The sequence below is a fragment of the Pseudorasbora parva genome, chromosome 6, assembly GCF_024679245.1.
Source record: "Pseudorasbora parva isolate DD20220531a chromosome 6, ASM2467924v1, whole genome shotgun sequence".
NCBI lineage: Eukaryota > Metazoa > Chordata > Actinopteri > Cypriniformes > Gobionidae > Pseudorasbora > Pseudorasbora parva.
In genome coordinates, this window is record NC_090177.1 from 4930050 (window position 1) to 4948873 (window position 18824).

At 42.7% G+C, this 18824-nt stretch overlaps 1 protein-coding gene across 2 annotated transcripts in view; it reads left to right on the top strand.

Moving 5' to 3' along the window:
- LOC137078295 (E3 ubiquitin-protein ligase TRIM39-like) overlaps positions 1-14271 on the top strand; it is a 42792-nt gene extending 28521 nt beyond the window's left edge. For both annotated transcript variants that reach the window (XM_067445467.1, XM_067445468.1), the window contains 4 exons: positions 1302-1535; positions 3017-3167; positions 13360-13386; positions 13499-14271. In XM_067445467.1, the coding sequence (XP_067301568.1) occupies positions 1302-1535; positions 3017-3167; positions 13360-13386; positions 13499-14040 (954 nt within the window). In that variant the 3' untranslated portion in view covers positions 14041-14271. The remainder of the gene's footprint in view (positions 1-1301; positions 1536-3016; positions 3168-13359; positions 13387-13498) is intronic.
- Positions 14272-18824: the final 4553 nt, after the last annotated feature.

Sequence of the window (18824 nt, forward strand, 5' to 3'; positions counted from 1 at the left end):
GAAGATTCTTCTGCTCATCAAGCCTGCATTTATTTGACAAAAATACAGAAAAAAATGCAATATTGTGATATATTATTACGATTTAAAATATTTTGTTTTCAATTTATTATACTTTAAATGATCATTTATTTTAGTGATAAAAGCTGAATTTTCAGGATCATTCCTCCAGTCTTCAGTGATCATGATCCTTCAGAAATCATTCTCATATGAGGATTTAATATGAGTGTTGGAAACAGTTCTGCTGCCTAATATATTTAATGAATAAAAGGTTCAAAAGAATTATTCAAAATAAAAACATATTTTCAAATAATATAAATCTCCTTCACTGTCACTTTTTATCAATTTAACTCATCCTTGCTGAATAAAAGTATTGATTTATTTAAAAAATAAAAAATAAAATAATGACTGATTCCAAATTACTGACCAGTGTATATTGTTGATACAAAAGAGTTCTATTTTTAAAAAATTTGCTTCTTTTTTTCTTTTTCTTTTTTACTTTTTATTCATCAAAGTATTATAAAAAAAAGTATCACAGGCTATGAAAAAATATTAGGCAGCAGAACTGTTTCCAACTATAATAATGAATCATTATTATAATGATTTCTTAAGGATAATGTGACACTGAAGACTGGAGGAATGATACTAAAAATTCAGCTTTGCATCACAGAAATAAATGATAATTTAAAGTATAATAAATTGGACTCGAACACGGGACTCGAGCCTCGACTCGGACTCAAACTCAGGTAATGGTGACTCGACTCGGACTCTTCTTTGGTGACTAGGACTTGGACTCGGAACACTGGGACTCGAGATTCGACTCGGATTTATAATTGAAAGAATTTAATGACAAAATCTGGTTATGCTTACACTTAAAATAGTTACAAAATAGATGAATAAGATGATCAAAACTACCATTAATCGTACCCAACAGGTATAGAATGTTACCTGAGAGGGAGAGAGAGAGAGAGAGAGAGAGAGATAGAGAGACATAGAAAGAGAGACAAAGAAGAGAGCAAAGAGAAGAGCCAAAGAAGACCCCTAGAAGAGACCCCTTCTTTTATCCATCCCTTGACCTTGTGACTGAAACCCTGAGACATTGAAACTGACCAATCAGACCAAACTTCCCCCACTGTACTTCAGGTGTGGCACCATTTGGCCTACAGGCCCTCAACATCTCTTTGTTTTTAGGAATTCCATGGCCCTGCTAATAAAAGAGAGGGGTGGAAAACAGTAAAACAAATGTCTTTGTTCAATTTCAAATATCTTTGATTATTTTGAATTCTTTCATTGTCATTCATCAGAGAAACACAGAGGAAGAGAAATCCTCCAGTGTCAAGCTCTTCACTGATCTGATCCGCTCCCTTGAGAGACATCAGACCGAGTTGCTGAAGATGATGGAGAAACAGCAGAAAGCAGCAGAGAAACAGGCTGAAGATCTCATTAAAGAGCTGGAGCAGGAAATCACTGAGCTGAAGAGGAGAAACACTGAGATCGAGCAGCTCTCAAACACTGACGATCATCTCCACCTCATACAGGTCTGTCAACATCTGTCTCATCAGTCAATATATAATATAATACAGGATAAACCAGAGGTGGGGAACTTGAGTCACATGATCATATTCTGTTTTTGGTCTATTACTTCAATGACAATAGTTACAAACAAGCCACAGCAAAATAGGTGCACAAAGGGTGCTATATCCCCTGTGGTAATTGCTAGCTTTATCCATGGCAACCCTATAAACCATAAGTAGGAAAATTGTGAAAATGGGCACACTTATATTGATAGTACTGAATAGTAATCTGACCATCTTTTAGCGCCTACTGCATGTCAATTGCCTTAAGTTGCTGGCAGTACGGTTTGCCCTGCACCGCTTCCGAGTGTTGCTGAAGGCTCAACGTGTGGTAGTCAGGATGGACAACACGGCCACAGTAGAGTACATCAACCACCAGGGTGGTCTATGCTTCTGCCGTATGTCTCAACTCGCCCAACATCTCGTTCTTTTTTGAGTCAGAAGCATCTGTGTTCCCTTGTGCTGTCCATATCCTGGAAGAACTGAACCGTGCAGCTGACGAGCTCTCACGGGTTCGGCCTCTCCCTGGAGAATGGAGACTTAGGCCCCGTCCACACGAAGCCAGCGCTTTCCTAATCCGATCTTTTTTTTTCCTCGTTTCAAGAAATATCTGCGTCCACACGAGATTAAGAAAACGGACTAAAATTGATATAGTGTGCATGCCAGGCCAGTGTGTGGCGCTGTAATTCTGCCACAGAAATACACTAAAAACGGAGAAGAAGAGTTGTGGCTAGAAGGGGTATAGCAGTGGTCGGAGGTGAGGCAAAATCTCACAATAAAATAACAATAAATACATTTGCTACTTAGCAGATGTGTTTTATTAATGCCTACACCTACCCTAACCCAAAACATACCCTTACAATAATGCAGATACGGTCATTAAATGACGCAGTATTGATGTGCGCATGCCCAGTGCCCGTAGTTGTATCCCTAAACTCTTCACCGTGCCGGACGTAGTGTGATGACATCACCGTTTTAGAAAATATACGGATTCGCTGTACACACGAAGACGGAAGATGATCGTTTTCAGATTTACCCACTTTGGGACCCGGTTTCGAAAAATATCGGATTCATGCTTCCAAAACGCCGGATCCGTGTGGACGAAACGCTGATACGGTACAAAATTTATACGTATACAGCAAAACGCGTCTCCGTTTGGACGGAGCCTCAATCCCCAGACAGTCCAGCTGATTTGGTATCCGTTTAACAAGGGACGGGTGGCAACCCTAGACGGAAAAAATATTCTGCAATCCTACAGAAAAAATATTTACCACTTTACAACTGGAGGAAGTACGCGGCTATATTTTACCCTTTTCATTTGCGGTGTCTTGCCTCAACAGCTCCTGCATAAAACCTATTGAGTTAACTTCTTTATAAATAAGGAACATATTTAACAGTCCTTCCCCACAAACCCACCCCCCACCCCTCTCTCTCTTCTGCTGTAGATGAACTCATCCCTGTACAGTCATCCACACACCAAGAACTGGACTGAGATCAGGATTGACTCTGATGTGAATGTGAACTCTCTGCATAGATCTTTGACTGAACTGAAGGAAACTTTAGATGGGAATGTAAATGAAAAGCTCAGTCAAACTGGTATGTGAATATCAAATACAATGTATATATATATATATATATATATATATATATATATATATATATATATATATATATATATATATATATATATATATATACACAGGGCCGGTGCTAGCCATTTGGGTGCCCTAAGCACAAATGCTTGGCGGTGCCCCCCCCCCCCCCCAACACCCCACCACCCAACCCACCCTACCCTATCCTCCCCTCCCCAAACAAACACCCACCCACCAAAGAAATAACTACCATTCAGAATTTCTTATTTAGGTTCTCTTTACTTCCAAAATAACTGCTGCAAATGAATAATTGAAACTGAACAATGTAAACACAGAAAGTTAAAAGTGCAAAAAAAGTTTTGTGTAAATAGAATAAGTCTATGAATTTTATAAAGTATGAATTTTAAAGTGCACGTTTTAAACTGCTAATTACCATGCATAACTGCACAGTACAAATTACTCAACAGAGGGACTACATCTCTATAAAGAGTCCATTCTGCTATTCTATAGAACTATATTAAACATTTTCACTACCATCAATTGTCAGAGGCCCTACAGAGGCACACGTCTACATTTCCTAGCTGCAAAATCAGCTATCAGGTCATCATATGACAGTTTCTGAGCCACGTCCCCATTGATAACCACAAGACAAAATATTCAGGGATTCTACTGAAAACCAGAGGGAGTCTGGCACAGAGATTCCCCTTTTTCTCGACTAATTTGGTCTAGGCCTATGTTTTGAAGTACTTAAATTGTCTGGTTGTAATTGGTTGCAATCCCTATGGCACATCCAGTTAGAATGCAATAAGGACTCTGATGTTTCTTCTGTAACATTTATTCTCCACCATAAGTCGGGGCAAGTTTGTGGTTCTGAAAATATACATACAAATTGGTAAATAACAATATACAAAAGGATGCCAATAGCAGTACACATAAATGATGTGTAATTATGATAACAATGGACAAATAACAGTACAAAGTACTAAACTGTTACACAAGAAATGAAATCCGCACTTACTAGCCTATAAATTGTCATGTAGGCTTATTTTATCATCATGTAAGAATCCTGTTCTGAGCGGGGCTCGAACTCCCGGCCGTAACGTCATTAGCGCCATTCCGGCTGCCTTTATGTAAACAACACAACGGTGCATTTACGGCATACACATTTAGCTCGCGAATGTACAACAAAGAATATAGCACTCATGGTAAATATATGTAAACATGTCTTATAATAATTATAGTACAGAGGAATACTCGTTCTCCATTAGAATTGTCTATGCACGATTGCGATAGATAAGGATCTATGCTACTAATACTTTCAGTTCGCGGTAAACTATGATTTTAAACAATCATAGTACATTATTATGTACACATGACAGTCCTTCATAACAGCCTATATTACTTTTGTAATGCATTTGTATATTAACATGCTTTTAGAAATATTTTATGTGTTATTTATACTAGTAGGCTAGCCTATTGTGATGATTTTTTCACGACCCAGATTTTTTGGTGCCCCCCCAAGCACTTGGTGCCCTACGCGCAGTGCGTGATGTGCGTGTGCGGAGCGCCGGCCCTGTATATATATATATATTGTGGCAGGGTGAAGGATCACGCAACAATGAAATTGGTGCAAAACCCCCAGAGGGTGGATTTATTGGAGAAAATAGTGACAAACGTGGTAAATTTGTGGTGCAGGTGCGCTGTAGGTTTCCTCCTTCCGGGTGCCCTGGTGCTAGCGGTGACGTGGGTGCGGCGAGGTGGCCGGAGCATCACAGGCTGCTTTCTGGGTGAGAGAGAGAGACAAACGTTAGTGTAGTGCTGCATGGAGATCGTGCTCCAACTGGTGTCCCAGAGGGAAGGCTTTTATGCCGGGGTCTGATTGCCTGCAGCTGTGACGGTCCGGCCAGTGCTGATGGCGTGCAGGTGTTTGTAGTTCGTTGCCAGGGCGATGCTGATGAGAGCTCGGGAGACTTGTCACACTCTCTCCCCCCCCCCAATGGCATGACCCTCTCGATCCGCTCACGCATTTCCCTCACATGTTCAATGGCGGAGCGGAGAGGTGCCGGCTGCTGCTGTTCCCAGGCTTCACGGGCCACGTCCAGGAGACCCCTCGGCTGAAGGCCAAAGAGCAATTCGAATGGGGTGAACCCCGTGGATGCTTGAGGCACTTCTCTAATGCCAAACAGGACGTATGGGAGCATCAAGTCCCAGTCTCTCTTGTCTTCCGCTGCCACACGCCGGAGCATCTGTTTCAGGGTCTGATCTCCGTTCCACGAGGCCGTCCGTCTGTGGGTGGTACACCTTGGTGCGGAGTTGCTTTACCTGCAGCAGCCGGCAGAGGTCCGCCCTCAGCCGGGACATGAAGGGGGTCCCTTGGTCCGTCAGTATCTCCGCTGGGATGCCGACTCGGGGGCAGAGTAGGAACAGCTCTTGGGCGATGTTTTTGGCCGTGGCCTTCCTCAGGGGAACTTCCTCTGGATACCGGGTAGCGTAGTCGACGATCACCAGGGTGTGTTCATGTCCCCAGGCAGACTTAGGCAACGGCCCCACCAGGTCCATTCCGATTCGCTCGAAAGGTACTCCGATGATGGGAAGCGGAATGAGCGGGCTGGGGGGAGGAGCTCGTGGTGCGGTTCGTTGGCAGGTCGGACAGGCCTGACAGAAGCGCTTCACTTCTCCGCCCAAACTTGGCCAGTGGAAACGGTCCCGGATACGCTGGATGGTGTTAGCGACTTCCAGGTGGCCGGCCATCGGATGGCCGTGGACTAGTTCCATAATCATCTCCGTCTTTATCCTCGGCACCACGAGGAGCTCTTTGACCTCCCCCCTCCGCTGGGCGACACAGTACAACAGGCCGTTCCGTACGATGAAATGCGGGAGAGGATGGGGCGCTGGTTGATGGTCCTGGCTGTCGAATGTCCGGACCTGAGCCCAGCAGCTCTTGAGGCGGTCATCTTCCAGCTGGGCCTTCGCGAAGGAGCCCCCTCCCTGGACCTGTTGGAACACATCAAAGAAGACGTTAGGAGTTTGGGAGGGGGACTCACCATCTCTCCCACTGTCCGACGCCAATAGAGCGGCCTGGGTCGTCCTCCTTCTCCGACCGCGCCGCTCTCGGGGGCGGCTCCCGGCCTGGCTGGCTGGCTGGGTGGAGGTGTGAAGCAGCTCTTCAAAGCCCGGCCAGTCCCGTCCAAGGAGTACGGCCACAGGGAGGTCCTTCATAATTCCCACTTCCACCGGCCAAGTGCCCGGGCCAGCGGAGATCATCACTCGGCAGGCCGGGACGTGACGAGTGTTGCCGTGTACACAGGTGATAGTTTGGGCTTTGGAGTTCTTCTGGGGTGGTAGGATGGCGGCCTGGACGAGACTGACCGAGCTCCCCGAATCGAGAAGGGCCAGAACCATTGATTTTCACCTCCGTTCGCGGGGCGGTTCCTGATGGACGGTGCAGCCAGCCAGCCAACCATGCGCGTACCGGTGGGACCGGTTCCTCCGTGGGCATCGGCTCATCGATTGGGCCGGGAGCCGCAGGCCTATGTACTGGGGAAGGTACCCAGCGCGCGTCGCTCTTGGACCACCCTCCGGGGGAAGGACGGGGCTCGCTCCCCAGGGTCGCGGTGCATCGCCGCCTCCGCCAACTCGATGGCCTCGACGAGCTCGCCGATGGTGGTTGGGTTCGTCATTCCCACCGCCCTCCTGGTGGGCGGCGGGAGAGCTCGGAGCAAGCGGCCAATCGTCACGCGCTCCGCCACCTGACCCGTGGTGGGTGTACCCTCGAGCATCCAGTGTCGGGACAGTCTTGTGAGTTCAGCGGCCTGGGCGCGGGCTGGGCGACGAGGCTTGTACTCCCATTCGTGAAACAATTGGGCTGCTGAAATGGATGACAGCCCGAGGCGTCCGAGGATTTCTCTTTTTAACGCATCATAGTTGTCAGCACTCTCGGTGGGCAGTGAGAAGTAGGCTCGTTGTGCCACCCCGGTCAGCAGGGGTCCCAGCAACCGCGCCCATTCGCTCCGGTCCCAGTTCTCCTGAACCGCCGTGGTTTCGAATAGTTGAAGGAATAATTCGACGTCATCATGGCTGGTTAACTTCGGCAGCAGCTGGGTTGCGCGGACGCGCGGATCAGGCAGCGGAACGCGCTGGGCAGGGGCGAGGCGGAGAGCGGCGATTTCCTCTTCAACCTTCTCCTGATGGGCCGCCAGATGTTCGGTGATCTGTTGCTGTTGCAGACTCACTTCGGTAAGGCACTTGATCAGGTCTTCCATGATGGGGAGGAGCGCCACCTTTTTGTCCAATCCTGTTGACTTCGTGGGTGAGAGAAAAAAACCCAATGTCAGTGTTCAGGGGGTGGTTGGTGATGCTTCACGCTCTTGCCCGCATTCTCCACCAGTGTGGCAGGGTGAAGGATCACGCAACAATGAAATTGGTGCAAAACCCCCAGAGGGTGGATTTATTGGGGAAAACAGTGACAAACGTGGTGAATTTGTGGTGCAGGTGCGCTGTAGGTGTCCTCCTTCCGGGTGCCCTGGTGCTAGCGGTGACGTGGGTGCGGCGAGGTGGCCGGAGCGTCACAGGCTGCTTTCTGGGTGAGAGAGAGAGACAAACGTTAGCGTAGTGCTGCATGGAGATCGTGCTCCAACTGGTGTCCCAGAGGGAAGGCTTTTATGCCGGGGTCTGAATTGTCTGCAGCTGTGACGGTCCGGCCCGTGCTGATGGCGTGCAGGTGTTTGTAGTTCGTTGCCAGGGCGACGCTGATGAGAGCTCGGGAGACTTGTCACTATATATATATAGTGACAAAATATATATATATTTTTTAAATTAGTAACTATCAAAGAAAAAAAACTTTTTCAAGGAACATTATGGGTTAAATAAACTGTAAGAATCAATGACCTGCTGGTGATCACCACAATGATGTCATCTCTGTCCGCAAATGATCACACGGTTCATAAATATAACTGTAACATAACTTCAACTTGCCATAATCTGGTATGATAAAATCACTTACTAAACCTAGTCTAAGTAAAGTTTAAATTTAACTCACATCATCATAACCAGTTAAAACAGTATTACTTTAACTTACTTCAGAGACATGTAAGCAAAATGATGTACAAACCCAATTCCAAAAACAGTTAGGACACTGTACAATTTGTGAATAAAAAAGGATTGCAATAATTTACAAATCGCAAACGTATATGTTATTCATAGTAGAATATAGATTTATCAAATGTTGAAAGTGAGACATTTTTTAATGTCATGCCAAATATTGGCAAATTTTGGATTTCATGAGAGATACACATTCCAAAATAGTTGGGACCAGGGCCGGCGCTCCGCACACGCACATCACGCACTGCGCGTAGGGCACCAAGTGCTTGGGGGGGCACCAAAAAATCTGGGTCGTGAAAAAATCATCACAATAGGCTAGCCTACTAGTATAAATAACACATAAAATATTTCTAAAAGCATGTTAATATACAAATGCAATACAAAAGTAATATAGGCTGTTATGAAGGACTGTCATGTGTACATAATAATGTACTATGATTGTTTAAAATCATAGTTTACCGCGAACTGAAAGTCTTAGTAGCATAGATCCTTATCTATCGCAATCGTGCATAGACAATTCTGATGGAGAACGAGTATTCCTCTGTACTATAATTATTATAAGACATGTTTACATATATTTACCATGAGTGCTATATTCTTTGTTGTACATTCGCGAGCTAAATGTGCATGCCGTAAATGCACCGTTGTGTTGTTTACATAAAGGCAGCCGGAATGGCGCTAATGACGTTACGGCCGGGAGTTCGAGCCCCGCTCAGAACAGGATTCTTACATGTTGATAAAATAAGCCTACAAGACAATTTATAGGCTAGTAAGTGCGGATTTCATTTCTTGTGTAACAGTTTAGTACTTTGTACTGTTATTTGTCCATTGTTATCATAATTACACATCATTAATGTGTACTGCTATTGGCATCCTTTTGTATATTGTTATTTACCAATTTGTATGTATATTTTCAGAACCACAAACTTGCCCCGACTTATGGTGGAGAATAAATGTTACAGAAGAAACATCAGAGTCCTTATTGCATTCTAACTGGATGTGCCATAGTGATTGCAACCAATTACAACCAGACAATTTAAGTACTTCAAAACATAGGCCTAGACCAAATTAGTCGAGAAAAAGGTGAATCTCTGTGCCAGACTCCCTCTGGTTTTCAGTAGAATCCCTGAATATTTTGTCTTGTGGTTATCAATGGGGACGTGGCTCAGAAACTGTCATATGATGACCTGATAGCTGATTTTGCAGCTAGGAAATGTAGACGTGTGCCTCTGTAGGGCCTCTGACAACTGATGGTAGTGAAAATGTTTAATTCTATAGAATAGCAGAATGGACTCTTTATAGAGATGTAGTCCCTCTGTTGAGTAATTTGTACTGTGCAGTTATGCATGGTTATTAGCAGTTTAAAACGTGCACTTTAAAATTCATACTTTATAAAATTCATAGACTTATTCTATTTACACAAAACTTTTTTTTGCACTTTTAACTTTCTGTGTTTACATTGTTCAGTTTCAATTATTCATTTGCAGCAGTTATTTTGGAAGTAAAGAGAACCTAAATAAGAAATTCTGAATGGTAGTTATTTCTTTGGTGGGTGGGTGTTTGTTTGGGGAGGGGAGGATAGGGTAGGGTGGGTTGGGGGGGGGGGGCACCGCCAAGCATTTGTGCTTAGGGCACCCAAATGGCTAGCACCGGCCCTGGTTGGGACAGCGAGCAATAAGAGGCCGGAAAAGTTAAATGTACATATAAGGAACAGCTGGAAGACCAATTTGTAACTTATTAGGTCAATTGGCAACATGATTGGGTATAAAAAGAGCCTCTTAGAGTGGCAGTGTCTCTCAGAAGTCAAGATGGGCAGAGGATCACCAATTCCCCCAATGCTGTGGCAAAAAATAGTGGAGCAATATCAGAAAGGAGTTTCTCAGAGAAAAATTGCAAAGAGTTTGAAGTTATCATCATAATATCATAATATCATCCAAAGATTCAGAGAATCTGGAACAATATCTGTGCGTAAGGGTCAAGGCCGGAAAACCATACTGGATGCCCGTGATCTTCGGGCCCCTAGACGGCACTGCATCACATACAGGAATGCTACTGTAATGGAAATCACAACATGGGCTCAGGAATACTTCCAGAAAGCACAATCCACCGCGCCATTCGCCGTTCCCCGCTAAAACTCTATAGGTCAAAAAAGAAGCCATATCTAAACATGATCCAGGAGCTCAGGCGTTTTCTCTGGGCCAAGGCTCATTTAAAATGGACTGTGGCAAAGTGGAAAACTGTTCTGTGGTCAGACGAATCAAAATTTGAAGTTCTTTTTGGAGAACTGGGATGCCATATCATCCGGACTAAAGAGGACAAGGACAACCCAAGTTGTTATCAGCTCAGTTCAGAAGCCTGCATCTCTGATGGTATGTGTCAGACACAGACGAGGACACAGATGGTTGTGCAGGTGCAGGGTTTATTAAATGATGTTTCTTAAAAAACTAAGTTCGGGAGAAGCACGTTCAAATGATCTACCTAATCATGATGTCATTCCAACCAGCTGTCAACAATCAGTAATCAACATGTCTACCAATCAGCTCAAGTGGAGGATCACATAAATACCCAGTCAACTCACCAACGTTCCTTGACAAAGTTTGCAGCATCCCTCCACCACCCCTTCTACCTCACACACACCTGGTTAACTTTCCTAACCAGAAATACGGGGGGAGTACTCTGGGTTCGGGCCAAATACCGAGCTCGGAGCCCTCTCCTCGGACAGCACGCCAAATACGCATACCATTTATTCTATCTGAATTATTTGTAAGTGTGAACTCGTGAAACAGAGGTAACGGACACAGGAAATACTTAAAGTGAATCTTGACACGTAGTGAGACACAAAGACGAATGACGAGGATGGGGATCACAGGGAGGACGAAGATGAAGAAGACGATGAGGATGACGATGAAGGAGGAATACAAGGGTTCAGGTAGGAACGGGTAGTTGTAGTGTTGATCGGTGCTAGACCAGACCGAGACTGGGGGTGAGGAGTGCTTTCTGTGAGAAACTGATGATGGTGCACAGGTGTCTGGAATTCGGGTGATTGGGGATGAGTGGGAGTGGCTGTGTCAGAGGGTGATGGCTGTGCAGTCGTGACAGTATGGGGTTGCATAAGTGTGGGTGTGGCATGGGCAGCACACATCTGGAAAGGCACCATCAATGCTGAAAGGTATTTCCAAGTTCTAGAACAACATATGCTCCCATCCAGACATCGTCTCTTTCAGGGAAGACCTTGCATTTTCCATGACAATGCCAGACCACATACTGCATCAATTACCAGAGGCGGACAGAGTACACAGCTTCATTACTTGAGTAAAAGTACAAGTACTCAAGTACAAGTAAAAGTACTGTGATGGACTCGACGTGGAGGCAAGATGGGATCCAAAAGCTGGAAGTTTAATAAAAGTCAGCAACCAAATTCGAAACAACAGGCAGAGACGTAGTCAATAAACAGGCACAAAGGTAGTAACACGAAGGCAAACCAACAGGCAAGGGGTAACGCTTGGTAAGGCAGTGAATAACTGGCAATACTTCGCAAAGTGGCAGTGGAATGGCATGACTATTTATACTGTGTGTAACAGGAAGTAACCAATGAGCAAGAGTCCCAGTTAGAATTCAGGAGAGGGATCCCTCCGGTGGCTGGATGAATGAGTGTCAGCCTCTTCAATTACAAGTGCTCAAGTACTTGTTTTTAAAAGTACTTGAGTATCAAGAGTACAGTTTATTCATATTGCATTACTAATTACAGTGCTTACGTTTATGTACAGAAACATCCTACATGGATTAATGAAATTTTTTAATGTTAATACCTTGGAGAATGTAAAAGGAATTGAAAGTAAAATCAAGTCATTTTCATCTTTATACCATGTTGTTTTATTTAATGTTTCTCACTTGCCCACAAAGCAATAGCACAATGTCAATGCTCTGACAGACCTCTGCTAGAGTTTTAATAGATTTTTTGCACCCACATTTGAAACTGACTGTGTTAAACACACCACATACTCAAGAACATCACGGGTTGGCACATTCCTGGGATGGACCTGCTGCATCTTCATCCATTGTTTCATTCATGGTTTCATCTCTTATCTAAATCTGGCCATGGAGTTGACTTTGGCAGAAAGCTGAAGGTGATTGTTGATAGGCTGTCCCAATCAGTGGTGCCTGCACAATCCAATCACGTTTGAGAAGGAAACAACAAATTGAGGGTTTCCGAGATTTTTCTTTTTTCCTTTTTTCCTTTTTTTTTTTAGAAGAAGTAATGGGTTATGGTTATGGTTATGGATAGAAATGTAGTGGAGTAAAGATTACAATATTTGCCTTTCAAATGTACTTGAGTAAAGTCATGTGTACTCCCCAAAAATGATACTCAAGTAAAGTACAGATCCCTCTGCACTTTAAAAAGTAAAAATTGAGCAAAAATTGTACTCAAGTACTGTATAAGTCAATGTGCTCCATTACAGTCCGGCTCTGTGAATTACAACATCATGGCTGCGTAGAAGAAGGATCCGGGTACTGAAATGGCCAGCCTGCAGTCCAGATCTTTTACCCATAGAAAACATTTGGCGCATCATAAAAAGGAAGATGTGATGAAGAAGACCTAAGACAGTTGAGCAACTAGAAGCCTGTATTAGACAAGAATGGGACAACATTCCTATTCTTAAACTTGATCAGCTTGTCTCCTCAGTCCCCAGACGTTTGCAGACTGTTATAAAAAGAAGAGGGGATGACACACAGGGGTAAACATGGCCTTGTCCCAACTTTGTTGAGATGTGTTGATGCCATGAAACTTAAAATCAACTTATTTTTCCTTTAAATTATACATTTTCTCAGTTTAAACATTTGATGTCATCTATGCTGTATTCTAAATCAAATATTGTAATTCAAAACTTCCACATCATTGCATTCTGTTTTTATTCACAATTTAAACAGTGTTCCAACTTTTTTGGAATCGGGTTTGTAACTCTCGGTGCACAAACACTAACACATACCCAGAATTTACTACATGCCACTAATGCTGCCAATAGAGGGAAACTCACTTTTAACCTGAAATTATTCCTATAAATAATTCATCATTATATTGTCATCTGTGTTCACAGGGTTGACGTTTGTGCAGACGTTTGCAGGTGTAGTGTGACGAACACCACATTATTCAATACACTTGATAATCTGTATTGTATACTGTACATTTGAAAATGTTTGTTCTGAAGTTGATTGATAATGTCTGATCTCTCTCAGTGGATGTGACTCTGGATCCTGATACAGCTAATCCACGTCTCATCCTGTCTGATGATGGAAAACAAGTCCGTCATGGAGACATTAAGCAGGACTTCCCAGTAAACCCAAAGAGATTTGATTCCTGTGTTAATATCCTGGCAAAGCAGGGATTCAGTTCAGGGAGATTTTACTATGAGGTGCAGGTGAAGGGAAAGACTGGGTGGGATTTAGGAGTGGCCAGAGAATCCATTGACAGGAAGGGGAAAATCTGGCTGAGTCCTGAAGATGGATTCTGGAGTGTGATTCTGAGGAATGAGGATCATTATAAAGCTTGTGAAAGTCTACCTGTCTCTTTATCTCTGAGAGAGAAACCTGAGAAGGTGGGTGTGTTTGTGGATTATGAGGAGGGTCTGGTCTCTTTTTATGACGTGGAGTCCAGATCTCTTATCTACTCTTTCACTGGTCAGACTTTCACTGACAAACTCTATCCATATTTTGGTCCATACCTTATTGATAAAGGTAAAAACTCAAATCCACTGATCATCACACCTTTGATGGAATGAAATCCAAAAAAAAGGAACCAAAGAAACCTAAGTCAAGTTGATTTTACTTACAATTATAAAGAAATTAATATGTGATGGACAATATGAACAAGAATGAAATATTTGTGAGTTATATGTTTGGAAAAAATACATTTCATTTCAATTTTAATGTCCAATTTGAAACGAGTATTTTCTAATCAACACAAATATTTGCATTTATACTTTGCCTTTGCTGTTCAAATCTACTATGATATTCTACATAACATGCTAAATTTCCAAACTTTCCGGAGTGTTTCTATTTCTGAAGCAATTTTCTCTCCAGTTGTTAACACTGAATGTCTTGTGAAATTTTTGTGGTTCTTAGTTTATATTGTAATAACTGCAGTATCTGAATAAAGACAAGATTTCAGTGCTATAACTGATATAGATTATAATCTAAACAGCTTGGTAATTATTATGTAAACACTTTAGAGAATGAAAGTTCATGAACATCTGCTCACATAAATATTACAACAGACAGACAGTATTAGAATACAACAGAATCATTATTGTTAAATAAATGTTTTTTTATTCAAAAATAAACATTTCGAATAAAAATACTAATATTATATGATATGCAATCTGGTTTCAGAGTTGGTCATGGGTGCACCTCAGGAACACTAAGTTCACACTTGTATTTCGGTTCGTTTGGTTCGTTTGGTCCGGACCAAAAAACAAAAACAAAACATAATAGTCCTGGTCCACTTAGCGTTTACACGGGCATTTTTAACAGCGAACCTAAAGTTATCGAACCAAAGGCACAGGGAGACGGTAACAACCTGATTGGTCGGCTTATATGACGTAGGAGCTCGTTTACCGAACATTCAAAACAATGCTGTGTGCGGATTACACGCGCGGGCATTTTATGCGTGTAACACATATGGCATTATTTTTTACCAGAGAACTCATGAAGAGCTCATGAAATGTTCAAAACAAAGCTGTGCTGATTAAACGCGATCATTTTATGCGTGTACATGTGGCATTATTTTTTACCCGCTGAGAACTCATGAAGAGCTCATAAAATGTTCAAAACATTCAAAACAGCAGCAGGATTTCCTCCGTTGTGCAGAAAAGAGACGGGCGACTTATGCAAAAGAGACGGCCGTTCTGTCGTCTGTACCTGCTAATAATGGGCAACACAGGAACTTTGATGAGAAGAGCCAGGTATGCTTTTTGTGTGTTTTTTCTAGCATTTTCGAAACATGCTCGTCTGACCAAATATTGATGAGGCTCTTCCTCGTTGCTCCACGTTTGCCCTCTAACGTTAAAGTTACTCATTTTGGATACACCGATCTTTCCGCGTCGTCAAATCAGCTGCATTATGCGTCGCATCTTGTGACATTACGGTTTTTGGTCCGTTTACATGTCTTTGGTCCGTGTTGTGTTCATATATCAATCGAACCGCACCAGAGTTCGTTTGGAAGCGGACCGAGACCCATCTTTTTAGTGGTCTCGGTCCGCTTGTTTGGTGCGCACCAGGGTTCGGATGGCAGCGTTCACATATGTTCAAATGAACCGCACTAACCGAGCAACCGCACCAGGGTTTAGTTTTAATCGAACCAAACATGACAAGTGTGAACGCACCCTAAAGGTCCTAAACGATGTTATAACATTGACTTGATTCATTGACTTGGCCAAAGCTTTCGATTCTCCAAACCACAGTATTCTTATAGAAAAACTTAAGGCCCTGGGTCTCTCAAACACGTGCCTTTCCTGGTTTTCTAATTATTTCACTGACAGATTTCTGTGTTAAGTCTGAGGGCTTGCTGTCTGAGCCTCTGGCTGTATCTATGGGGGTGCCCCAAGGCTCGATTCTGGGCCTGATGTTATTCTCTCTTTATATGAATGATGTCGCTCGTACTGCGGGCAACTCTCTAATTCATCTCTACGCAGACAACACCGTTCTGTACACTTCAGGCTCAACATTGGACAACATTTTAGAAAAACTTCAAAAGAGTTTTGAAGACATTCAATTAGCCTTCTGTGGTCTTCAATTGTCTCTAAATTTTAGTAAAACAAAATGCATGATTTTTAATCGGACACATTCAGTATCTTCGTGCCCAATAAACCTCACTACCTTGAATGGATCTAAGCTTGAATATGTGGAGAAATACAAATATCTCGGGGTCTGGCTAGACCCCTTGTTTTCTTTTCAAACCCACATAAACCATCTCCAGTCAAAGATCAAGTCCAGGATCGTGTTTCTATTTCAAAATAAAGCTTCATTTACTCTTCCTGCAAAACTGGCCCTTGTGAAAATGACCATCATCCTGATGCTTGACTTTAGTGATGTTATCTATAGAACTGCCTCTAATTCTTTACTCAAGAAAATTGGACGATGTTTACCACAGTGCTATTCGCTTTATTACTAAAGCCTTATACAACACCCACCACTGTACTCTTTACTCACTAGTTGGATGGCCTTCGTTACACACCCGGCGCCTAAATCACTTCTATCAGTTAATTTAAAGTCCATACTAGGCAAAACACCATCTTACCTAAGTACTTTAGTAACCATATCAGTGCCTGTATTAAACCTGCGCTCGAGTAAATATATCTCTCTAGACCCCACAAAATCTCACACCTCTTTTGGCTACTCTTCTTTTAAATTTTCTGCTGCAAATGATTGGAACATTTTACAAAAGTCTCTCAAATTAGAAATTCGTTGTTTCAATCACTACTTTTAAAGTTTTACTATTAAATTTACCGACAGACCACTGTACATGTTGATGCTCTTTGTGAATATAGTCGTATGCATTTTTGCACGTACTAAATTAAATGGCTGTTATTGCATCTATTTGCACATTTTTATTTTTACACAATGTCTAGATTCTATATTTATGATTGTGTATTTGAATGTTGGTATGTTATGTGTAATTTCATGTCGGCTTGTACTCTTCGCCTTATCTTGGCCAGGTCGTGGTTGCAAATGAGAACCTGTTCTCAACCGATTAACCTGGTTAAATAAAGGTAAAAAAAAAAATATATATATATTTTTTATAATTCCGTGTTGATGACTCTTCAATCGAGTGCATATTCTTCAAGAGAAGCGAGAGCATTAGAAGGCTTCACAATGCCAGTGTTTTTGACTTTGGTTTGAGCTCAATATCAGTGAATCCGTGCACCTGAGTGAGCTGACGACAGTCCATCGATGCAGGAGCTTCTGAGAGCCGGAGACGGTGGGAACAAACTTCTCCATCAGTGGAACCGCCGCAAGCTTCTCCACATCACTGACACACAGAAAGACAATATCAACTCTCTGGAAGATGTTCACTCTTTAAATATCATATTTAATGCAGTACAATCTATGTTTCCAAACCAATCTAAAGTGCATGAACACGTCACAGCTGAAATTAAACTGCTGTTAAACACTGAAAGTCTTACCCATACGGGATCTTTCTGACGCTCTGCATTCTCAATCCCTCTATACGGAACAAAACGTTCTTCAACACTTGTGACAGTGGGTTCAGGAACGTGATCTTGACTGTCAACTCTTTCCCCACCACAGCGTCCTCTAGAGACTGAAACAGCACAAACACAATCAATGATGGAGAGTTTCTTTATGATGAACTGAATCCAAATACGACGCCTTTAGATGTTTCCCCAGGTTGAGCATCAACACTAAACGCAATGGATTCTCACACATGACGAAACTCAACACATGATATGGTCTGACCATGCTCAGACATTCTGGGCCAAAATTATCAGAAAAAAGTCAGTTTCTCACTCACTCACTCAGTCAAACTCACTCACTCTCTCGTGGTTTGAGGTCGACAGGAATCCGGTCCTTCTTTCGTCTCTGATTGAAATATTTGATGTAATGGCCTCAGAAGTGGTAAAAGAGTTATTTAACATGAAACTACAGAAGAAAAAAAACACAGACTAAGGATGTTCAGGTCAAAGACCATGTAGACTTACCCAAGAAGGTGCTTAACAAATAAGAACAGTCATATGATTACCGTAGATCATTATAAACCAATCACCAGAACCAATCACAATGAAGAAGGCTTGAGTGACATTGATTTTTAATCAAGTGTAAAAACTTAAATGTACAAGCATCTTTCTGTTCGAAGAGACTCATTTGGTTGTGACCAGTGATCTCCCATCCATGAATAAAACTTAATTTCAGCAAAAAGCAACTTGGGAGTGGTGTCAGTGCACTGTGTGGCTGAGGAATAGAAGTACTAAAGATTCAGCGCTCAAGAGATCACAGCAGAGACAGACACAGTGTTGGAAGACTATAGAGACGTCCTCCAGGTGAGGCTGTAATACCAAAGTATTAAGGATCCTGCAGAGACCAGCGTACGCCTGAGAAGGACGGTGAGAGTGTATAGATGCTAAAGACCTGTGTGCTCATGTGTTTGAGTAAACACTAGTGATAGTAGCTTCTCGACGGGACATCACCTTACTTCGGGAGGCGAATTACCTCAAAGTAGGGGTGTAACGATATATCGTTAAAAGATGTATCGCGTTATAAAAATGTGACGATATGTATCGTTGATGGAAACGATATGATTTGCAATAAATAGTTGTTTTATCCAAGGCTCAACTTGTTGTAGTAGGCCTATTTATAAGTTATAATTCACCCAAACACAAATAATCAAACGGGTTAGCACACACAAGCATCAGTGTCACAGAGAAAAGTGAGTCCTGTGTGTTTGTCTGGATCTCTGTTCAGAGAGTTGTTCTCTGATGCTCCAGACTGAATTCATCCATAAATCTCTCTCTCACACTCACACTCACACACTATCACACTCTCTCTAACA